Genomic DNA, 18,957 nt, shown 5'->3' on the forward strand with positions numbered 1-18,957 from the left:
GGGCTGGGAAAGTCAAATAACATGATGGATCTTTCGACAGCCTCACTTAGGGAGAGTGAGGGGCTGTTCTGGACACCCACCCCCTGAAGCCAGAAATGCTATTCTGGCTCCAAGGATGTGCCCCCAGTACTGAAGACTCTCGGGACTGGTGCTGTCCACTTCACCTAGCCTGAAGCAATCACTATTTCCTGAGCACCCATCCCCAAGGGTGGGGTCAAGACTGGACACTGGTCAGTTTAATGGGAGGTAGGGGCAGAGAGTCAGGATGGAGGAGGGAAGGATGGCCATACCAGAGACTGCTGCTGCTGCTGCTAAGTCGCTTCAGTCGTGTCCGACTCTGTGCAACCCCATAGACAGCAGCCCACCAGGCTCCCCCATCCCTGGGATTCTCCAGGCAAGAGCACTGGAGTGGGTTGCCATTTCCTTCTCCAATGCATGAAAGTCAAAAGTCAAAGTGAAGTTGCTCAGTCATGTCCGACTCTTAGTGACCCCATGGACTGCAGCCCACCAGGCTTCTCCGTCCATGGGACTTTCCAGGCCAGAGTACTGGAGTGGGGTGCCATTGCTTTCTCCGATACCAGAGACTAGCAGTCACCAAATGATCTCCCAGTGGTTCCTCCCCCTGGGGACCTGGCTTCGAAAAGCAGATGGGCCTAAGAGACCCTGGGCAAACAGAGGCCCAGGAAACAGAAAGCTCTGGCCTGGGTAATCACAAAAGAGTAGGTTATCAAAATGGGGTCCCAGGACCAGAAGCACTAGCATCACCGGAAAGTGCCAGAATTGTAAATTTTAGACCTATAGGAATTTGCAGGTCCACTCAGAAACCGTGGGCGGGGCTGGGGGACAGTAGACATTCTACCAATCCTGATGCTGACGCCCACCTGACTTAAGAACCACTGTCTAAGAGCCACGGCATCAAAGTCATCACACATATTAAAAAAAAATACTGATGCCCAAGCCTCTCCCCAAAGACTAGGTGCAATGGTATTTTTTAAGAGCTCCCCAGGTCATCCTAATATCCAGCCAGAAGTGCAGTCAGATGGAGCAGTTCCCTGGAAGGGTAAGCCTACAGGGACAGAGGATTTGCCTATAGGGAGGGAAGCAGAGAAGGGACTGTCAGGAGAAGGGACCAGCATGAACAAGGGCTAGGATGAGGGAATATGGTCCTTGGGTTTCCAGAGAGCCTGTTGGAATTCCTGCATTAATCTCATGTCATCCCATTTGATTGTGGGACCCCGCTGTGTGGACAGGAGCCAAGAAGGTGGTCTGGCCCCCAGGAAGATGGACAAGGGTGGGGATGACCGGAGCTCACTTTTCTTCCTCCTTAAGAGACAGTAAAGCAAGCTGATGATGACTCTGCCTCTTGCTTCTCCCTGTCTTGGTTGCCACCTGCTCTCACCCATTGCTCCACAGGCAACAAAGCACTTCCTGTGGGCATGATGATAAGTCCCAGATCCAGCCTTATGGCTGAGATCTTATCTCTGCCTTGGTGACACTGCAGACCAGGAGATCCGTATGTATCTCTGGTGCAGAGTGCAGGAGGGCCAGGCAACATGAGGGCAAGGGAGGGCCTCTGGTCAGGAGTCAGTAGTAAGTGAACGAGCCCGATGCACTCCAAGCCAGTCCCAGGGGGCAGGGCAGGGCAGGGCAGGGGTGGTAGAGATGCTGCAGGCCTGACCATCTGCTCTGTTGTCGACCGTGGAGACCAGGCTGTGTGGTACAACAGGGAGTGCTGGGGACTGTGGCCACGGAGTCTGCAAAGCCCCACTGAAGGCATTTTGCTTGAGGATCTTGGGCCCATGAGGGAGGCCTGTTTGCAACCCATAGGTCTTAATTTCTCCCCTAGAGCTCTCTATGCCTCTATTTCCTCACCTGGAAATGAGATATAAGAAGTTAAAGGAGTTAATTATGATGACATTTTTGGAGCACAGCAGTGTTCTAAGTGCTGTAAAGGCAGCAAGCAGCCACACACTCAGCGCTCCTGACAGCACTGTTTGCAGGCACTACCATACTCCTCGCGTCCTGGGTGTGGAAACAGGCGCGGTTCGGGAGAGCAGCGGCCCAGGGCCACACAGCCAGCAAGTGGCAGAGCTGAGAACCACACCAGGTGGCCTGGCCCCAGAGCCCGTGCTCTCAACCACCCCCCGGCTCGGGGGCACTTAGCCCAGCGCTCAGTACCAGCTCTCAGTACGCAATGGCTCTGCCCCAGAAAACCTGGCTGATGGGTCCACGGGGTCCAGCCTTTAGCAGAAGCTCTACGGGGTGGACTTGGGCTGCCCCCCCACCTCCCCCACACTCACACTCCACCCTTTCTGAAGCGTCTCCTGTCTGGGTGCTTTGGCCAAAGATGAATAGAAGGCTCACGCTGGAGGGGACCCCACCGGTGATGGAGGCTCACAGATATGGAAACGGAAGCTAAGGGACACAGGGACTGGCCCAGCCATATGGCCTGTCTACAGGGGGTCTCCTGGGTTCTTCTCAGGACTTTTGCTGCCGTCCGGCTCTCATCTAAGTACTTTCCCGGCTTTTTCTCCTCATCTGATTAAACAAGTGCCTACTGAGGGCTGCACTGTAAGGGCATGTTTGAGGTAGCCAAGGAGACCCAGGAAGCCTTGTCTGAACCCATCTCCTCCCCCAGCCAGGTAGGAGAGTACTCGCTGGGGGCCCTTCAGTCACCTGGGTCAGCAGCTCAGAAGAGCAGTCAGGAGACATGTGTGCCCTGGAGAAGGGGCTTCAGCAAGTCCCATCACTGCTCAGAGCAGGAGACCCCAATGGGGAAAAGAAGGTTCCTGTCACACCACGTCCCAGCCTTTTAAGGGAGAATTCCTGGGAACCCTGAAGTGGTCTTCTGCAGGGACTGAGAACATGGATTTTGGACTCAGCTGGGCCTGGGTTAGAATCCCTACTACTTCCAGGCTGCGTGACTTCAGGCAACCTGCTTAACTTCTCTGAATCAGTATAATGAAAATAATAATTTCTACTTCATTCTGAAGAGTAAATACACAATAAATGTTGGCAACTATAAAGTTATGACCAACCTAGACAGCATATTCAAAAACAGAGACATTACTTTGCCAACAAAGATTCGTCTAGTCAAAGCTATGGTTTTTCCTGTGGTCATGTATGGATGTGAGAGTTGGACTGTGAAGAAGACTGAGCGCCAAAGAATTGATGCTTTTGAACTGTGGTGTTGGAGAAGACTCTTGCGAGTCCCTTGGACTGCAAGGAGATCCAACCAGTCCATTCTGAAGGAGATCAGCCCTGGGATTTCTTTAGAAGGAATGATGCTAAAGCTGAAACTCCAGTACTTTGGCCACCTCATGCGAAGAGTTGACTCATTGGAAAAGACTCTGATACTGGGAGGGATTGGGGGCAAGATGAGAAGGGGACGACAGAGGATGAGATGGCTGGATGGCATCACTGACTCGATGGACGTGAGTCTGGGTGAACTCCGGGAGTTGGTGATGGACAGGGAGGCCTGGCGTGCTGCGATTCATGGGGTCGCAAAGAGTCGGACACGACTGAGTGACTGATCTGATCTGATAGTTTATGACTAAGTTTTATTACAATACTGCTCTATTATAGCATAAAAAGAGTAGATGCATATTCTATTACTGTTATTTTTACATGCTCATAGACATGCGTGTACACAATTCATCTACATACATGTATCTAGATGCCCATGATCTCATAACCACACACACAAACTCCCATCAATCACACACACCCCACACTGAGATACAGAGCAGCATCTGGACTCACCATGCGCCAGGCACCTGACTCCCCACAGCTGCCTGTGAAGTGTGTGCATTTTTACCTCTCTTTTCAGACGTGGATACATACATCATATGCAAAAACACCCACTGCGTCCTGGGATGTGGACACTGCTGGCAGCTCTGGGAAGAGGCCAACCCAGTTTCCACGGTCATCTCCAGGGCAGCCCCAAGCTGGGCCCCAAGTGCTGACTGCCCTCCATCCCTAGGACAAAGGCCCAACCTGGCTTGCATGCCAGCTGCGGTTGGGGAAACCCCAGTTGCCGGCAGAAACCAAGTCGACTTTGAAAAGGAAGAGACAGAAGCCAGGGGGTGGCTAGGCCACTCCCTGTGGGGGCAGGTGCTAAGTAACTCTATAAACTCTGGCTAATGATGCAATTACAGCCATAAACAGAGCCCCAGGAGGGATGGGGCCAGAAGCCAGACCCTCAAAGGGCAGCCAGGCTTGAGGGGTGGGAAGCTCCTCCCACCTGCTTTCCAGCTGAGCTGCAGGAGGGAGGCCTCACTGGCTGTGGGGTGAGCGCTGGGGACCCCCATCATCCCTGAGCACTGGATGGGCTCCTGCATGCCCTGGCCCACCCTCCTACCCACCTCCGACTGTGAGTTACCAGGCCATCAGCCCTCAGAAGCCCAGGGGCTCTCTCGGGATTGAGTGCTCACCTGAGGAGATGTCGCCAACCATTGCACCCTTTCCACAGAGCACAGAATCAGGAAACCTGGGCTCCCATTTGGCTGCACCTCAGAGAGCTGAGCTGAGGGCAAAATAGCACTGCAGCTGTAACAGGCCTCGTAAACTGTAAGCAACGTTGGCTGCGCTCCCAGACAAGCAGAGCACAGAGTCACCCTAAACAGCTCTTCGTTTCCATTGCCTGGTTTCCGTCCGACTCTTCTGCCTAAGCCAGGAGGCAGGCAGAATGCAGGGGTCGGTGTGAACTGCTATTTTTCCCCGTGGCTGGGGAAACTGAGACAAGATCCAGGCACACCTCAGACTACCAGGTAGGGCTCCCGAGGCAGCCAGCCCTTCCCCCGCCTGCCTCTCTGGCCTGCCTTTAACTCTTGTCGGCTGTCTCTCCCAGACTTGTGATCTCCCTGAAGGCAGGGCCTGAGGGCCCGTCTCTCAGGCTGGGCATAGAGAAGGCCTCAGAGGGAGCAAGTCTACGAACCAAGAACTGCGTTCTGCTCTGAAGACACCCACACCGACCAGTCCCCCACCGTCCCCTCCACCCCCAGTTGCCCAAGAGTGCCAGGTCTTGGGCGGGTGGAATCTCAGCCATCAGGGTTGCGAACCCACATCCCAGAGGCGTCACTGGGGACCTACACCAGTCTTGTCCCATTCCCAGCTCAACTAAGTACCCCCACCCCACTCAAGGGTTAACTATCACTATCACAAGGATTAACTATCACTTCTCCGGAGAACGCTAAGCCAAAGCGCTCGAGTTTGGTCCAGGAACTGTTCGCGCATAACCACCCCCAGAACACACGCGCGTGAGGTCGACGGCAGGGGTGGGCGCGGCTTCGGAGAAGGACTCAGCGGTGAGGGGTTGGCCCGACGAGGAGGGGGTGGCGGAGCCCAGGGCGGACGAGCCCCGCCCCGGGCGCCCTCCCTCCACCCCCAACCCCCGCCTCCCTCCCTCCCCCAGCGATCCGGGCCGGGGAGCGCCGGGCGGCTGCGGCGCGAACCTGCTCGCGCAACCCTGAGCAGCTCTGGGCAGCCGTGCGTGAAGCCCGAACTCCGGGCGGGAGGGAGCCGAGGGGCGGGGAGCCGAGCTGGCATCAGCCCGCTCCCTTCGAGAAGGCGAGCGCACTCGCCGCTTCGGCCGAATAGCTGATCGGGGTACCGGGGGCGGGCGGGGACGGCGGAGAAGAAGTGCTGACTTGGGGGTGGGACAGCCTGGGGTTGGGAGGTGCAGACTCAAGGAATCGGGGGAAGGGGGCGTGTTTTCCGGGATTCGGGACCGGGAAGGAGGGGGGATACTCTGGGGGCGGGTAGATGGCTGGGAGCCGCAGGGAAGGCAGGAATGGTGTGCTCTGGGGTTGGGGTTCCCTAACGTCGTGGAATAATGCAAGGGGGAGAAAAAGACTGCTCTCTGGCACATCGGGGGACCGGGTTGGAGCGGCTTCTTCAAGAGACGGAGGGGGAGGAAGGGGCGGGAAGGGAGGGAAGGATGGTACTTCCACCCGCCCCCCCCCGCCCCCGGGGCGTGGCGCCGCTCCGGCCCGCCCACTCCCCGGGACCATCCAGGCAGGGCCTGGCCCCGCCGGACTCGGCCCCCGCACACTCCCCTACCTTCGGCACCCTCCCCCGTGCCACCCGCCGCCCCAGCCGCGTCCGGTGGAGAAGAAGCGGGCGCAGGGCCCACACGCCCTCAAAACTTCTTGCAAGTTCACTCCCACGCCTCCCGCCCCTTCGACTTCCAGCTCCCGGGCCGGGAAGGCCCATGCCTGCCACGGCCCCTCCCGCCTGGTTACATAAGGTCGCGGAGAAGCCGCCCCCCGGCCCGGGCCCGAAGGGAGGGGCTGGAGGGGCTCCCAGGCTCCGCGGGCAGCGCCGCCCCAGCCATGCGCCGGACGAGCCGGGCCGGCTAGACGGACGGCGGGGCGGGTGGCAGTGCGGCGCACACGGTCTAGCTCCCCTTTCCAGTCGACACCCCCACCCAGCCACCCACCTGTCTCGCGGACCCACGGGATCGGAGCAGCGGAGCCTGGGTCGGGAGTTCAGGGCCCTCCGCGCACCCCTTGCCCCCCGGTCCCGCTCACCTAGCTATGAAGGTCAATCCGTCCGCCGCCCGCGCCCCGCGACTCCGGCAACTTGTCCCAAGTTCAGGTGTCGGGCCCGAGAGCTGCGCCGGCCGCCCCCTCCCGGGCTCCTCCGGCTCCGCGCCACCGGGGAGGCCCGCCCCCGTCCGCCCTGCCCTCTGCCGTCGGCGCCGCCGCCGCTCCCTACGTCCAGCCCGCGGCCGCCGCCTCCGCTGTCACCGAGCCCCGCGCCCGGCGCCGGGGCTCCTGCTGTCACTCGGCACTCACTTCCCGCCGCGCCCGGCAGAGGGCAGCACCCTACCCCGCGGCCCCGCCCCTCCCGGCTCCGCCCCTCCCCGCCCTACCGCCTGTCTGCCTGCTGCAGAGCCCGCTGGGAAACGTAGTCCTCCCTGCTGGGCGACGGCTCTGCTAGGCACGTCGGGATTTGTAGTCCCACCCTGCTGGCTCAGGCCTGTGCTGAGACTTGGCGTTTAATTTGGAAACTTTGATCCACTTGGTTTCTACCCCTTTTGCAAGTTTTCTCTTTCAGAAAGTAATGTCACGAACCACAGTTCATCACAATATGCCCTGTGGCCTATTTGACCCCAGTGAGAGGCGTGCAGTGCTCTGGCTTTCCTGGAGTCTAGGAAAGAGGTAGGGTCCCAGATGGTGTGTTGTTGCCATAGAAACCCCTCTGTGTCAACCCTCATCCTCCTGGTTTGGAATGGGGTACCAGACCTGGGTCTTGAGCATAAGGAACAAGGTTGATCAGCATGGTGAAGGAAATATGACTATAAAATGGAGCCCACCTCCTCTCCCATCATGAGTTCTCCATTTATCTAGGTGGGGGCCCTCCCCACCTAGACCTCATTACCTGGAGCTTGCAGGTACACCACCACCATGTTGCTGAACAGAGAAACTTCCTGACCTTTTCATGTCACCCTCCCGTGATGCACGTCACAAGATGCTCTGGTGGCATCACGTGATGTCTCCCTAAAGGACCCACATCTGTTACAATGCTCATTGTCCTCCAGCCTTCTTCTGAAAGCTCCTAGGGCAAACTTGATCACAGATAAGGAGGAAGAAGCCTAGATTTAAGACACATGGGACCCCTAGTCACACTGCTAGTGATATGTATGGGGTAACTCTGGTGGTAGTTTGGTAAATTAGGTCAGCAGAGCGTTTTGGATTGTCCCTTACAAAGGCATGCCGTGCCTGCATGCCACTACCCCTGTCTTCCCTCTCCAGAGAGAAGCTGTGAAGAGACTCCAAACTTTGAGGGGTACATGGCCCACCCCCAAGCCTACCTCATGCCCTATTTCTCTTAGAAACTCAGTGAGCCACGACGAACCTCCTAGAAACTCAGGGACAACGTGGTCCGATAGAGACAAAGTTGCCTCTGATTCTTATTGTCCCGTTCCCTGAGCCTCACAGGCTGCGACCGCCCTCTAAAAACAACAGGATGGCCAACGTGGAGAAGAGCTGTTTATTATTAGAGAGAGTCCAGAGTCCAGAGAAGGGAGGCTAAATGCAGAGAGGAAGTGCAGAGAGAACCCCCTGTAGGGTGGAGTGTCCAGAGGGAGAAGGAAGCCCGGGAGTCCAGGCACTGAGTCTAGACGGCCGTGGCAAAGCCCACCCTGTTGTTGCCCAGGTCATAGACGGAATAGTATGACCTGAGAAAGACGTCCCCAAGGATCCACAGGGGCTGGCCATTCTGGGAGGGTACGTAGGTGACCTCCACCCCCAGGATGCAGTAGCTGTCGTCATTCTGCACAACACACAAGGGCAACACTCATTCATCAGCTCACAGGTGGACCGGGCACTGCTCAGCCCAGAGCCCCAGGCCAGCAGCACAGATACAGAAAAGGATGAGCCAGAGTTTCTACCCTTGAGGCCTCACAGGCCAACTGTGGCTGAGGGCAGGTTGCAAGGGCCCTCCCTCTGCAGGATCTCCTCAACTCCTGGTAGTAAAGCCCTGGAGCCAGATCAACTTAGGTTCAAACCTTAGCTTCACCCTTACTATGTAGCTTTAGGCCAATGAGTTAACCTCTTGGAACCTCCAAGTTTTTACTTGTAAAATAAAAATTCATATCTCCCTCATTAAATGTTATGACGAGTCATCAGGAAAATGTAGACAAAGTGCTTCACTTGGTGGCTGACTCTTGTAAGTGCTCAACAGAGAGCCAGTGCCTCTCCCCCTTAATTAATTAATAACAATTATTATTAATAGATGATTGCTCTGCTCTTTCACAGCCTGGTTCCAGAGAAGGGGGTTTAAAATCCATGAGAGGGGAAGAGAAATCAATCCTTCAAGGAGATGGCACAGTTAAGGGGACCCAGTGTTTCTGGCTCCTCACAGCTTCCTCCCACCCCTCACCCACCTCCATCCCTGACCTTCTGCCCACTGGTTCAGCCTGCAGGAACCAGGACTTACATTGAGGATGTAGGAGGCGGGTGGCAGAGGGAACTGCACACCATTGATGACGAAGGTGAGGGTGGGCAGGTTCTGGATGTTGTTACAGTCCACAGGAAACTGCAGAGAGGAACAGCGCCCGGGTTGCCTCATCTCCCCGCTAAGAGGACCTGCCAGCCCCATCACTGCAGCCCCTGGGGTCCTGGGCCCGAGCCCCAAGTCTGCTCTTGGACTGGAGGCTGCAACACCAATACTGCTGGTGTAACCCATGAGGACTCGAGTACAGAACCTCCAAGTTGTAGAAGCTGCTGTACAGAGGGGGGGTTGTGGGGAGACCTGAGTCATGTTTCTCAAAACATGCCTCTTTCTTGAATTTCCCCCATGAAAGTTTAAATCTACACCTCTTCCCTGCAAGTGTCCTTTTAAAATAGGTCTGATGCACTACTCTGTGTAAAATAGATGGCTGATGGGAAGCTACTGTATAGCACAAGGTGTTCAGCTGGGTGCTCTGTGGTGACTAGAGGGGTGGAATGGCAGTGGCCGGGTGGGAGGTCAAAGAGGGAGGGATGGATATATGCATGCCTCTAACTGATTCTCTTTGTTGGACAGCTTTACACAGCATTGTAAAGCAATTATACCCCAATAAAAATTAAAATAATACATAAATAAAGTACACAGGTGTGTAGAAAATATATCTCATCAGCCCACCAAAGTTAGTGAGAATACCTTAATTATGCAAACCCTTTGGTAGGTTCAGGAGGCGGTAAGGATGGGGCAGGGCCCTGCCCCATCGACCTCCCAAGGTGGAGGTGAAGGAGCTCTGGATTCAAGAGTTATTCCTTGTCGCTCTAGGGCTTGGTCCCACATTCTAGTTATTTAGCTCTTACTGCAAAGCCCAGCAGGTGTTTAAACTGTTTCCTCTAAGAGGTTGAAGCTCAGAGGAAATTCTGCCTATTAGTGACCTCCCATACCAGCACAGGCATCTGGCCCCCCTGAATCAGCCTTCGGCCCCCAGCCAGCCCCCACCCCAGTCATCCCGGGGCCCCCACCTCCAGTGCCAGGAGACAGCGAGAAGCACAGAGGCCAAAAATCAGGCTATTCCTGTGCTCCCAGGAAAAACCATAAATGCCCCCTGGCCTCTCCCCGGGAAAGGGCACGCCTCCGCCGCATGCACCTGTCCATACTGGTCCTCCTGGGCTCCTGTGGCCTGCAGAAGGGCACTCAGGAACTGCTGGGGCACCGTGAGCAGAGATGTGCCGGTGTCCACGATGGCCTGGCAGCCTGTGGAGCACCAGCCCGTGGCCTGGTCACCAATGAGGAACCTAAATGGTGAGAAGATGGGCAGTCTCAGCACCTCCCAGCTCAGGGCAGCTAGGGGCTGGGCCGCAGCCACCGAATCAAGGTACGCCTCAGGAAGATAAAGATTCTACAGAGGTCAATCCAACCCACCCGCCAGCCTCATAACAGTCTGTCCAAGTCCACCTGAATGGCCATGTATTCTGTTTCTAAAAAGTTCCACAGATAGTTCTAGAAAGACTGATGGCCAGGGCTATTGATTCGTTGTAAATACTTTGAGTAAATTAGTCCCTCCCCCCACACACCCCAGTTTCTAATCTCTAAGGCCCTAGGGTTGGATGACAGGGCCTGAAATGTCTGGGATTCCAGACCCTGCCTCTTCCTGTGTTGTCCCCATCACACCCACCTTCTCCAGGCCAACCAGGGTCTTGAAACCCCAAGACCTGGATGTGTGTGTGCAACATCCTGCCCGAATGAAGTGCCCACACCCCTGGGGCCCACTGCAGACTCACTCCTCAAAGCCAATCTGCCAGTACAGCTCCTGAGTGACCGGGGCCCAGTAGATCTGCCCTGTGTACAGGCAGCTGTCCACACCCCCAAAGATGACTGCTCCCCCGTCCTGAGAGCCTTGTTGGCTGCAGAATGTAAAGTGAAAGGTGAGTCAGGAAGTGGCTGTGGGAAAGGCAAGAAAATAGAAGTCCTGCCCTGGCTCCAGACTGGGGCTCCCTGAGGCAGGGCTGTGTCTCCCCTCAGACTGGGGCTCCCTGAGGCAGGGCTGTGTCTCCCCTCAGACTGGGGCTCCCTGAGGCAGGGCTGTGTCTCCCCTCAGACTGGGGCTCCCTGAGGCAGGGCTGTGTCTCCCCTCAGACTGGGGCTCCCTGAGGCAGGGCTGTGTCTCCCCTCAGACTGGGGCTCCCTGAGGCAGGCCTGTGTCTCCCCTCAGACTGAGGCTCCCTGAGAGCAGGGCTGTGTCTCCCCTCAGACTGGGAACCCCTGAGGGCAGGGCTGCGTCCCCTCAGACTGGGGCTCCCTAAGGGCAGATGTTGTGTCCCCCACCTCTGACCAAGGCTGGGAATTCCCAGTGCCTCCAGCTTTCAAATGAGGCCGCTCCACCAAGCGCTTCCTCTGGGAAAGCCTCTGGTCATCTGGCCTGCAGCCCTGTCCCACCTCTCTCCTCTGCCTTTCACTTCATGCTGCTGGTGGAGCGTGTCAACAGGAGCCTGACCGGGGCCCAGTTTGTTTTTTGCTGGAATCGGAGGGAGGAGGGGCCCAGGGGGAGTGGAGGGCACGACCTCCCTGTTAGACAGTAGACGAGCAGGAGTGTAGCACTGGGCAGCGATCCTCCGGGCTAAACTCAAGAGTACTTGTAAACAGAGGTCAGCAACCTTAGTAACAGGATAATATTGTTGAAAGTCGGGTTCAAATGACTAAGCCCCAGAGAGTAGATGTTGACTATCTCTAGAAGGTGGTTGTCTAATTCTAGAGAGGAAAGATGGAAAGTCCCCTCCAGGCCACCCACCCCTTCCCACCGCTTGGCTCCAGGGCCCATCCACGTAAATAACCACTTTTGCTTGTGTTTGTGGTAAGAACAACAATTTGTTTGAGTTCATGGTGGACTGAGGCCAGAAGACCTGGCTAGAACAATAGATCAAAGGAGATGAAGAATAGATTATTACACAAAAGAGGTGTCCAGGTAGAAAACATTTGGTCAGAAGGAAGTGAACTCACTGCAGCTCTGGGCAGGCAGTTAGCCCTAGAGGTAGGAGAAAAGTGAAAGTGTTAGCTGCTCAGTCGTGTCTGACTCACAGCGACCCCGTGGACTGTAGCCCACCAGGCTCCTCTGTCCATGGAATTCTCCAGGCAAGAATACTCGAGTGGGTTGCCATTCCCTTCTCCAAGGGATCTTACCCACCCAGGGATTGAACCCCGGTCTCCCTCATTGCAGGCAGATTCTTCACCATCTGAGCCACCAGGGAAGTCCCATAGGGGTAGGAGAAGCTGCAACAATGCTCCAGGCAGAGTTCTGCCGGAGGAAGGGGAGATTCTGTCTTGGCCAAGAAACGCAAAGAAGAGACCGAGTGAGCTGGGGACAGATGCGGGGATGGGGAGCGCAGGAAAGGAAGAGTCAGAAGCCCAGGAGGAAAGGTCCTGCCAAATGCCTGCTGGGAATGCCTGCCTCCAAACTCCAAAGTGTTTGAACCTCAGCTGTCCAGGCCTGTGGAAGCTAGTGGGCTGGGAGCCAGGGACTGCCAGGTAGTTCCTTACCTGCTGAGGTAGAAGCTGAAGACGGGGCTGGTGAGGGCACCCTCCTGCAGCATGCCCTGAAGGACGGTGGTGGCCCCATCCACGGACAGGGAGGGGTAGGCCATGCCCATGATGCCATCAAACTTCGCATAGAGGAAATTGGTACCCGGCTCAGTCTTACTCAAGCCGAACTCCTGGTTGGGGACCTTGATGCCTTGGACCTGGAGGGGATGCAGAGGATGGGAAGTGATGAATGTAACTCCACACACCCCCCTCTGGATCCCCCTCCTGAGACCCATCTGTCTGTTCTTCATCCCTCCCTCACTTCTGCCACCTCGCTTCTTGACAGGTTTGCGAAAGCCACTTTCTCTTCCAAGGAGCCACCCTCACCTGCTGCAGCCCCGCCCATCCCAACCTGCTTCTCCCCAAGGCTTTAAGCTTCTTAAGGAAAATGAGCAGGTCATCCCAGTCACTCTGTGTCCTAGCGACTGGCACGTGGTGGCCCACAGTGAGGGGTCGATGAGTGAATGGATGAGCCTTTTCTGTTTTTTTTGGCTGCACCTCACAGCATGCAGGATCTTAGTTCCCTGACCAGGGATCAGCCCCCTGCATTGGAAGCTCAGTGTCTTAACCACTGGATCACCAAGGCCGTTCCTCGATGAGTCTCTAGTGTTATGATTTTCTGGCCTGTATGGTAGAGTATGGGCTTCCCTGGTGCCTCAGTGGTAAAGAATCCGCCTGCCAATGCAGGAGGCATGGATTCAATCCCTGGGTCAGGAAGACTCCCTAGAGAAGGAAATGGCAACCCACTCCGGTATTTTTGCCTGAGAAATCCCATGGACAGAGGAGCCTGGTGGGCTATACAGTCCATGGGGTTGCAAAAGAATCAGACACAACTGAGCAACTCAACAACAAACAATGGCAGAACACTGGGTGTTTCCCATGTATTTCAAAGGCCTCCGTCTAAGTCTCCCCATCAGACTCAGAACTATGAGGTTAGAATCGAGTTCACAGCCCCAAATTACCTTGCCTATATCCTAGGAAGAGGTGAGGGCTCAGCCGGCAGCATCACTCACCGTCAGAGTATCATAGCCTAAGATGCCAGTGAGGCTGCCGCTGCCATACTGCAGGGAGAAGGTCTGCTCATTGGTGGAGTAGGTGGAGGATAGGCTGTGGTTGAAGCGGGTGTGGCTGGCTGCAGGGAAGGGAAAATTTGGGGAAGTCATGCTGGCCCCCTCTAAGGTCTGCAAGGCTGCCCACTTGTCTCCCAGCCTGTACTCACATCCTATAGCCTCAGCGCACACACACACACACACACACACACACCCCTCCACCTACAGGCCAAGGAGTCAGATGGTAGCCAACTGACATTCCTGGCATCAGAAGACCCTTAAGAACTGGGCAGCCTTGACCCCAAAGCACCCACCCCCCCAACCTAACATAATCACAGAATCGTCAGATGCCCTAGGATGATGACCTCCCTAGGACTATAGTGTGGGCAAGTTGTATAGTATCTATCTCCATCTTCCTGGCCCCCAGCAGATCTCCTGATACACGGCAAGTGTCGAGAAATTACTCATCAGATGAAGGAGTGAATGGACCTCCAGGGTATTCCCTGAAACTTCCCTCACCACAGGGGAGAAGCTGGCCAAACCAGGATCCTGAGACAGCCTAGGATGGGGCCAGTGAGGGACCTTCTGGACTAGAGGTGTCAAGACCCAAACCCCAAGGCTTTGGCAGGGGCCAGGCCCGCCCTAGGAAGTGTGCATCTCCAAAGACAGTGACAGGAGGAGGACCACATCTATGTCCTTCTCCCGGATCCTTGGGAGAGTTCAGTGAGAACTTAGTAAATCGTGGTGGGGGAGTAGCATAGAAAGAGTGTTGTAGAGTGGAGCGGGCCAGAATGGCATTGCCCAGAGTGAACAGAACGAGGTGGAGTGAGCTGGGCTAGGCTGGAGTAGGTGAAGGAATATGTCCTGGTAATCAGAGAGGGGCCACGCAGGCTCATGGCCAGTTCCTTCCCTCTGGGTGGGACATGTGCCGTGTGACACTGGACAAATCCCAGGACCTTTCCAGGACTGGAGCTCCCTGCTCACCCCACCTCCCCGCCCCCCAGCAATCTTTACGAAAGTGCAGCCTTTCCCCAACAGGTGTCAATGCCCTCCCTTCCGCAGCCCAGCACTCACTGCAGGCCTGGCTCTGGCAGTAGACAGAGGGCACCCACAGGTTGGAGGAGCCGGTATCAAAAAGGACCAAGAAGTTCTGTGGTGGTGTCCCAATGCTGATCTCGCCAAAGTAAGCAGCCTGGGTGGGGAGGAAGGGACATGGGGCAGGCTCTTAGCTCTGGGTAGGGGTCGGGGGGTGGGTCCTGCTTGTGGTGGGGGCATTGGAGCCAGTCACTCTAGTGTTCTTCCCATCAGGCCCAGCCTTCTCCATGGCCAGAGCAGCAGAGTGGCCAGCCCCACAGCCCACACCACAAGCAGGAGCTCGAGCCTGCCCTCCACACTTGCCCAGAACCACACTTGCCCAGAGGGCCCTCAGTCTGAGCCCGCCTGGGGCAGCAGCAAAAGTCTGCGTGGACTCAGCTGCCAGGTCATCAGGGGTCCCTCCGTGCTTTCTCAGGCAATGAAGTCTCCGGGCTGGCAGGCAGGTCTGAGAGACAGGGGCAGCCTCCAGGGGGTGAGTGGGAGGGTGCAGAGAGGGAGAGTGCAGCTCACAGCCCAGGCCTGGCCCTCAGCCTTTGGCAGCAGGAGGAGGGGGAGCCCCAGGGGAGGGTCAAGACTCACGTCCATGTAGTCCATGGGCTCGGTGGCCACAATGAAGTCACCAAAGCGGTACTTCTGGGCCGGGTCGTGCTTGTAGGTCCTCAGGAAGTCCTCCAGGAGGCCCTTCTCCTTCATGATCTCACGGATGGACTTAAATTTCTTCAAGGGGATTCTGCAGAAGGGCTGGGGTCAGGGCAGGGACTCCCTCTTTCCTACTGCGCCTCTAATATCCCAATCTCTCTCTCCATCCCTAACTGCCTCAGGCTCCCCGTCGCTCTGTCCCCGGGGTCCGTCGCTTGTATGTGTCTGTCTCCCTCTTTCTCCATTTCTGTCTCGATCTCTGGCTCTCTCTGGCTCTTTCTCCCTCTGCCTCTCTTTTTCTCTTGGAAAACTCTTCTCAGGACTTGCTCCAAGATTCAGAAGACAGCTACCTTCACCCAGGCCTGCCCCGACCTCATCCCATGGGTTGTCATCCCACCCTGGTCCTCCACTCTCACATACCCCATAAACTCTTTCCCAGGAAGGGGAGAGGAACTTTAGACATTACTCTTTGGAGGATTTGTGCGGTTGGTTGGTTTGTTTTGGCTGTGTTTGCTGGATCTTTGTTCCCTGACCAGGAATTGAACCCACGCTCTGGCAGTGAAAGCGCAGAGCCCTTAACCAGTGGACCACAAAGGAATTCCCAGTTTGTGCATTTTTAAAAAAAGGTTTCAGAGGGACTTCCTTGGTGGTTCAGTGGTTAAGACTCTGCACTCTCAATGCAGAGGGCACGGGTTCAATCTCTGAGAAACTAAGATCCCACATGCTACACAACACAGAAAAATAATAAATTAAAAAGCAATACATAATTCAAAAAATAAAAAGCCTTCAGAGATGGCAAAGTTAACCCCAAAGGGAGTCCCCCGGATTGGTGGCCCTCAGGCAACTGGCACTGGCTGGATGTGACAGAGCACGGGCCCCGGGGAGCAGCACTAGACTGGGGACTCAGAAGACAGGGTCCTAGTTCTGCTGCTCCGGGTCTGGCCTGGGTCAGTCATGCTCCTCACAGGAGGCAGGGACCATGCGGAGGTTGGCTGGACTGGTCCAGAGCCCAGATCAGCCTCTGGAACTGGATCTCCTGAATTATGGGTTTCTGCCCGTGTCTTCCCAGACCTGCCTGCCTCCATTGCCCAGGGGTCTCTGCCAGTGTCCCTAGGCCTTGCTCCAGGCTTCTGGATTCCTGCTTCCTTCCCCATCTCTTCCCCATTCCCTCAAGACCCTGCATTCTCCAGAAATTCTCTGCTAAACCCCTTCACCTTGAGATATGAAGGCTGATGATTGCTTCACACCAACACGACTCCAGAATTTGCATACTCAAAGAAGTTTCTGAGAGAAGCCAACTTTCCACCAAATAAAATGCCCTTTTAATGGTGCAATCGCAGGCAATGAGGCAGGCTGGGCGCCCTTTTGATGTCCTGTGAACCTGGCCGCCTTATCCCCTTTCCCCTGGCACCTCAGCGTATAGAGATTACATGACTGGTGTTTCTGCTTAGATGATTTGGCATCTGTCAAATAAATTGGGGGCCCTTAAGGAAACTTCTAGCAAACATCTCCCTATCTAGAAATAATTGTACCAGCCTTTCAAGGTCTTTTTTTTAGGCAGAAGTTGCCCCTACTCTCTCTGTTTCTGGTCTATGCTTTATCATCAGTGTGGGAACGGATGGTGCTTCTCCCTCCAACTGGAAGCTTCCTGAAGGCAGAGGCCATATCTCTTCCCATCCTGAGATCTGTCCAGTGCCGACTCAGGGAGCCTTCCCTGCCTCAGAGCAGAAGCAGGTCAGCCAGAGAGCTTCCGTGTCCCTTCCAACACGTGAGGACAGCAGAACGATGGACGGTATGTATGTGAACTAGGAAGCAGATTCTCAGCCAGACACCAAATCTACTGGCACCTTGATCTTGGACTTCCCAGCCTCCAAAACTTTAAGAAAAAAATTACTGTTATTTATAAGTCATCCAGTCTATAGTAGTTTTGGGGTTTTTTTTTACTTGTTATTTTCTATTGGGGTATAGCTGATTAGGGCTTCGTGGGTAGCTCAACTGGTAAAGAATCTGCCTGCAATGCAAGAGATCCTGGTTCAGTTCCTGGGTGGGGAAGTTCCCTTGCAGAACGGATAGGCTACCGAATCCAGTATTCTTGGGCTTCCCTGGTGACTCAGACAGTAAAGAATTCACCTGCAATATGGGAAGTCAGTTCAGTTGCTCAGTTGTGTCCGACTCTTTTCGACCCAATGAACTGCAGCACGCCAGGCCCCCCCGTCCATCACCAACTCCCAGAGTCCACCCAAACCCATGTCCATTGAGTCAGTGATGCCATCCAACCATCTCATGCTCTGTCGTCCCCTTCTCCTCCTGCCCTCAATCCTTCCCAGCATCAGGGTCTTTTCCAATGAGTCAGCTCTTCGCATCAGGTGGCCAAAGTATTGGAGTTTCAGTCTTAACATCAGTCCTTCCAATGAATACCCAGGACTGATCTCCTTTAGGATGGACTGGTGGGATCTCCTTGCAATATGGGAAACCTGGGTTCAATTTCTGGGTTAGGAAGATCCCCTGGAGGAGGGCATAGCAACCCACTCCAGTATTCTTGCCTGGAGAGTCTCATGGACAGAGGAGCCTGGCAGGCTGCGGTCCATTGGATCTCAAAGAGTTGGACATGGCTGAGCAGCTAAGCACAACACAGCACATAGCTGATTAACAATTTGTGAGAGTCTCAGGTAGACAGCAAAGGGACTCAGCCAGGCATGTGCATGTATCCATTCTCTCCCAAACTTCCCTCCCATCCAGGTTGACACATAATATTGAGCAGAGTTCCCTGTGCTATAAGGTAGGTCCCTGTTGGTTATCCATTTTAAATGTAGCAGAGTGTACACATAGATCCCAAACTCCTTAACTATCTCTTTCCCCAGTTCTTCCCTCCTGGCAACCATAAGTTTGTTCTCTAAGTCTGTGAATCTGTATCTGTTTTGTAAATAAGTTTATTTTTTTTAAAAAAAGCTGCCAGGGCTCCTATCCCAGCATTCAGGCCCCAGACTCACTTGACCAATGCCGCTGCCTCCAAGGTCTGGAGGCAGACCAAGGCCAGTACCATCCACTTCATGATGCTGATTTCCAGCTGGCTGCAGCAGAGGCAACTCTGAGTTGTGCTGTTGCAGTGGAGTGAAAGCCTGAACAGTCCTTCCTGCTTTATACCTGTGGGACCCAGCCCAGTCCCTGCCTCCCTGCCCTGGACAAGCATGATCTCAACCCTGGGTGTACCCTGGGCTCCCCGTATCAGTCGTCTCTGTGTGTTTTCCTTTGTGAGGGTGGCATCAAAGGGCTTTTCATCCTATTGACTTTTGAGAACAAGCAGTGGAGGCCAGGAGGTGTGAGCGATGAGATCAAACTTGCCGAAAGATGGAGTGGCAAAATGACTTCTTTGCCCAGGAACCAGAGGTGTGAGCTGGGCATTTTGGGGTGAGGGCCAGAGGAGGGCAGAATGAAGGCTGTAGGGTCTATAGGCAGGTCTACAGAGAAGTCCGTAATTCCAAAACTTTGGAACAAAAAAAATCTTTGTTGTGGGGCTGTCGTGGGCATTGTAGGATGTTGAGCAGCACCCTTGGCCTCTACTCACTAGATGCCAGTAGCAGTCCCCCAGTTGTGACAACCAACAGTGTCTGCAGGCACAGCCCAGCTTCCCTTTCGGGAGCCAAATAGT

At 55.2% G+C, this 18,957-nt stretch overlaps 2 protein-coding genes across 3 annotated transcripts in view; both read right to left on the reverse strand.

Moving 5' to 3' along the window:
• The window catches only part of TFEB (transcription factor EB), a 48,251-nt gene extending 41,633 nt beyond the window's left edge, over positions 1 to 6,618 (reverse strand). Inside the window, exon 1 of one of the 2 annotated variants that reach the window (XM_061398143.1) lies at positions 6,531 to 6,618. The gene's annotated coding sequence lies outside the window, so the exon portion shown is untranslated. The remainder of the gene's footprint in view (positions 1 to 6,530) is intronic. The other variant, XM_061398142.1, reaches the window with a different exon arrangement.
• A 1,363-nt stretch (positions 6,619 to 7,981) lies between these two features.
• On the reverse strand, positions 7,982 to 18,432 carry PGC (progastricsin). Its single transcript, XM_061398144.1, has 9 exons — positions 18,299 to 18,432; positions 15,249 to 15,399; positions 14,649 to 14,766; positions 13,539 to 13,657; positions 12,484 to 12,683; positions 10,731 to 10,853; positions 10,097 to 10,244; positions 8,944 to 9,042; positions 7,982 to 8,277 (listed from the first exon to the last, which is right to left on the reverse strand). The coding sequence occupies exons 1-9, from the start codon at positions 18,358 to 18,360 to the stop codon at positions 8,122 to 8,124; spliced, it is 1,176 nt and encodes a 391-aa protein (XP_061254128.1). The 5' UTR covers positions 18,361 to 18,432; the 3' UTR covers positions 7,982 to 8,121.
• Positions 18,433 to 18,957: the final 525 nt, after the last annotated feature.

The sequence above is a fragment of the Bos javanicus genome, chromosome 23 (genome assembly GCF_032452875.1).
Source record: "Bos javanicus breed banteng chromosome 23, ARS-OSU_banteng_1.0, whole genome shotgun sequence".
NCBI lineage: Eukaryota > Metazoa > Chordata > Mammalia > Artiodactyla > Bovidae > Bos > Bos javanicus.

Excerpts from the sequence above, each read along its gene's own strand:
- PGC (XM_061398144.1), bottom strand. The coding sequence starts at position 18,360 with ATGAAGTGGATGGTACTGGCCTTGGTCTGCCTCCAGACCTTGGAGGCA. Across the intron at positions 12,684-13,538 it reads TAGGCTATGATACTCTGACG|GTCCAAGGCATCAAGGTCCC; the intron begins GTGAGTGATGCT and ends CATCCCCTCCAG. Across the intron at positions 10,245-10,730 it reads TGGCAGATTGGCTTTGAGGA|GTTCCTCATTGGTGACCAGG; the intron begins GTGAGTCTGCAG and ends CTCACCATTTAG.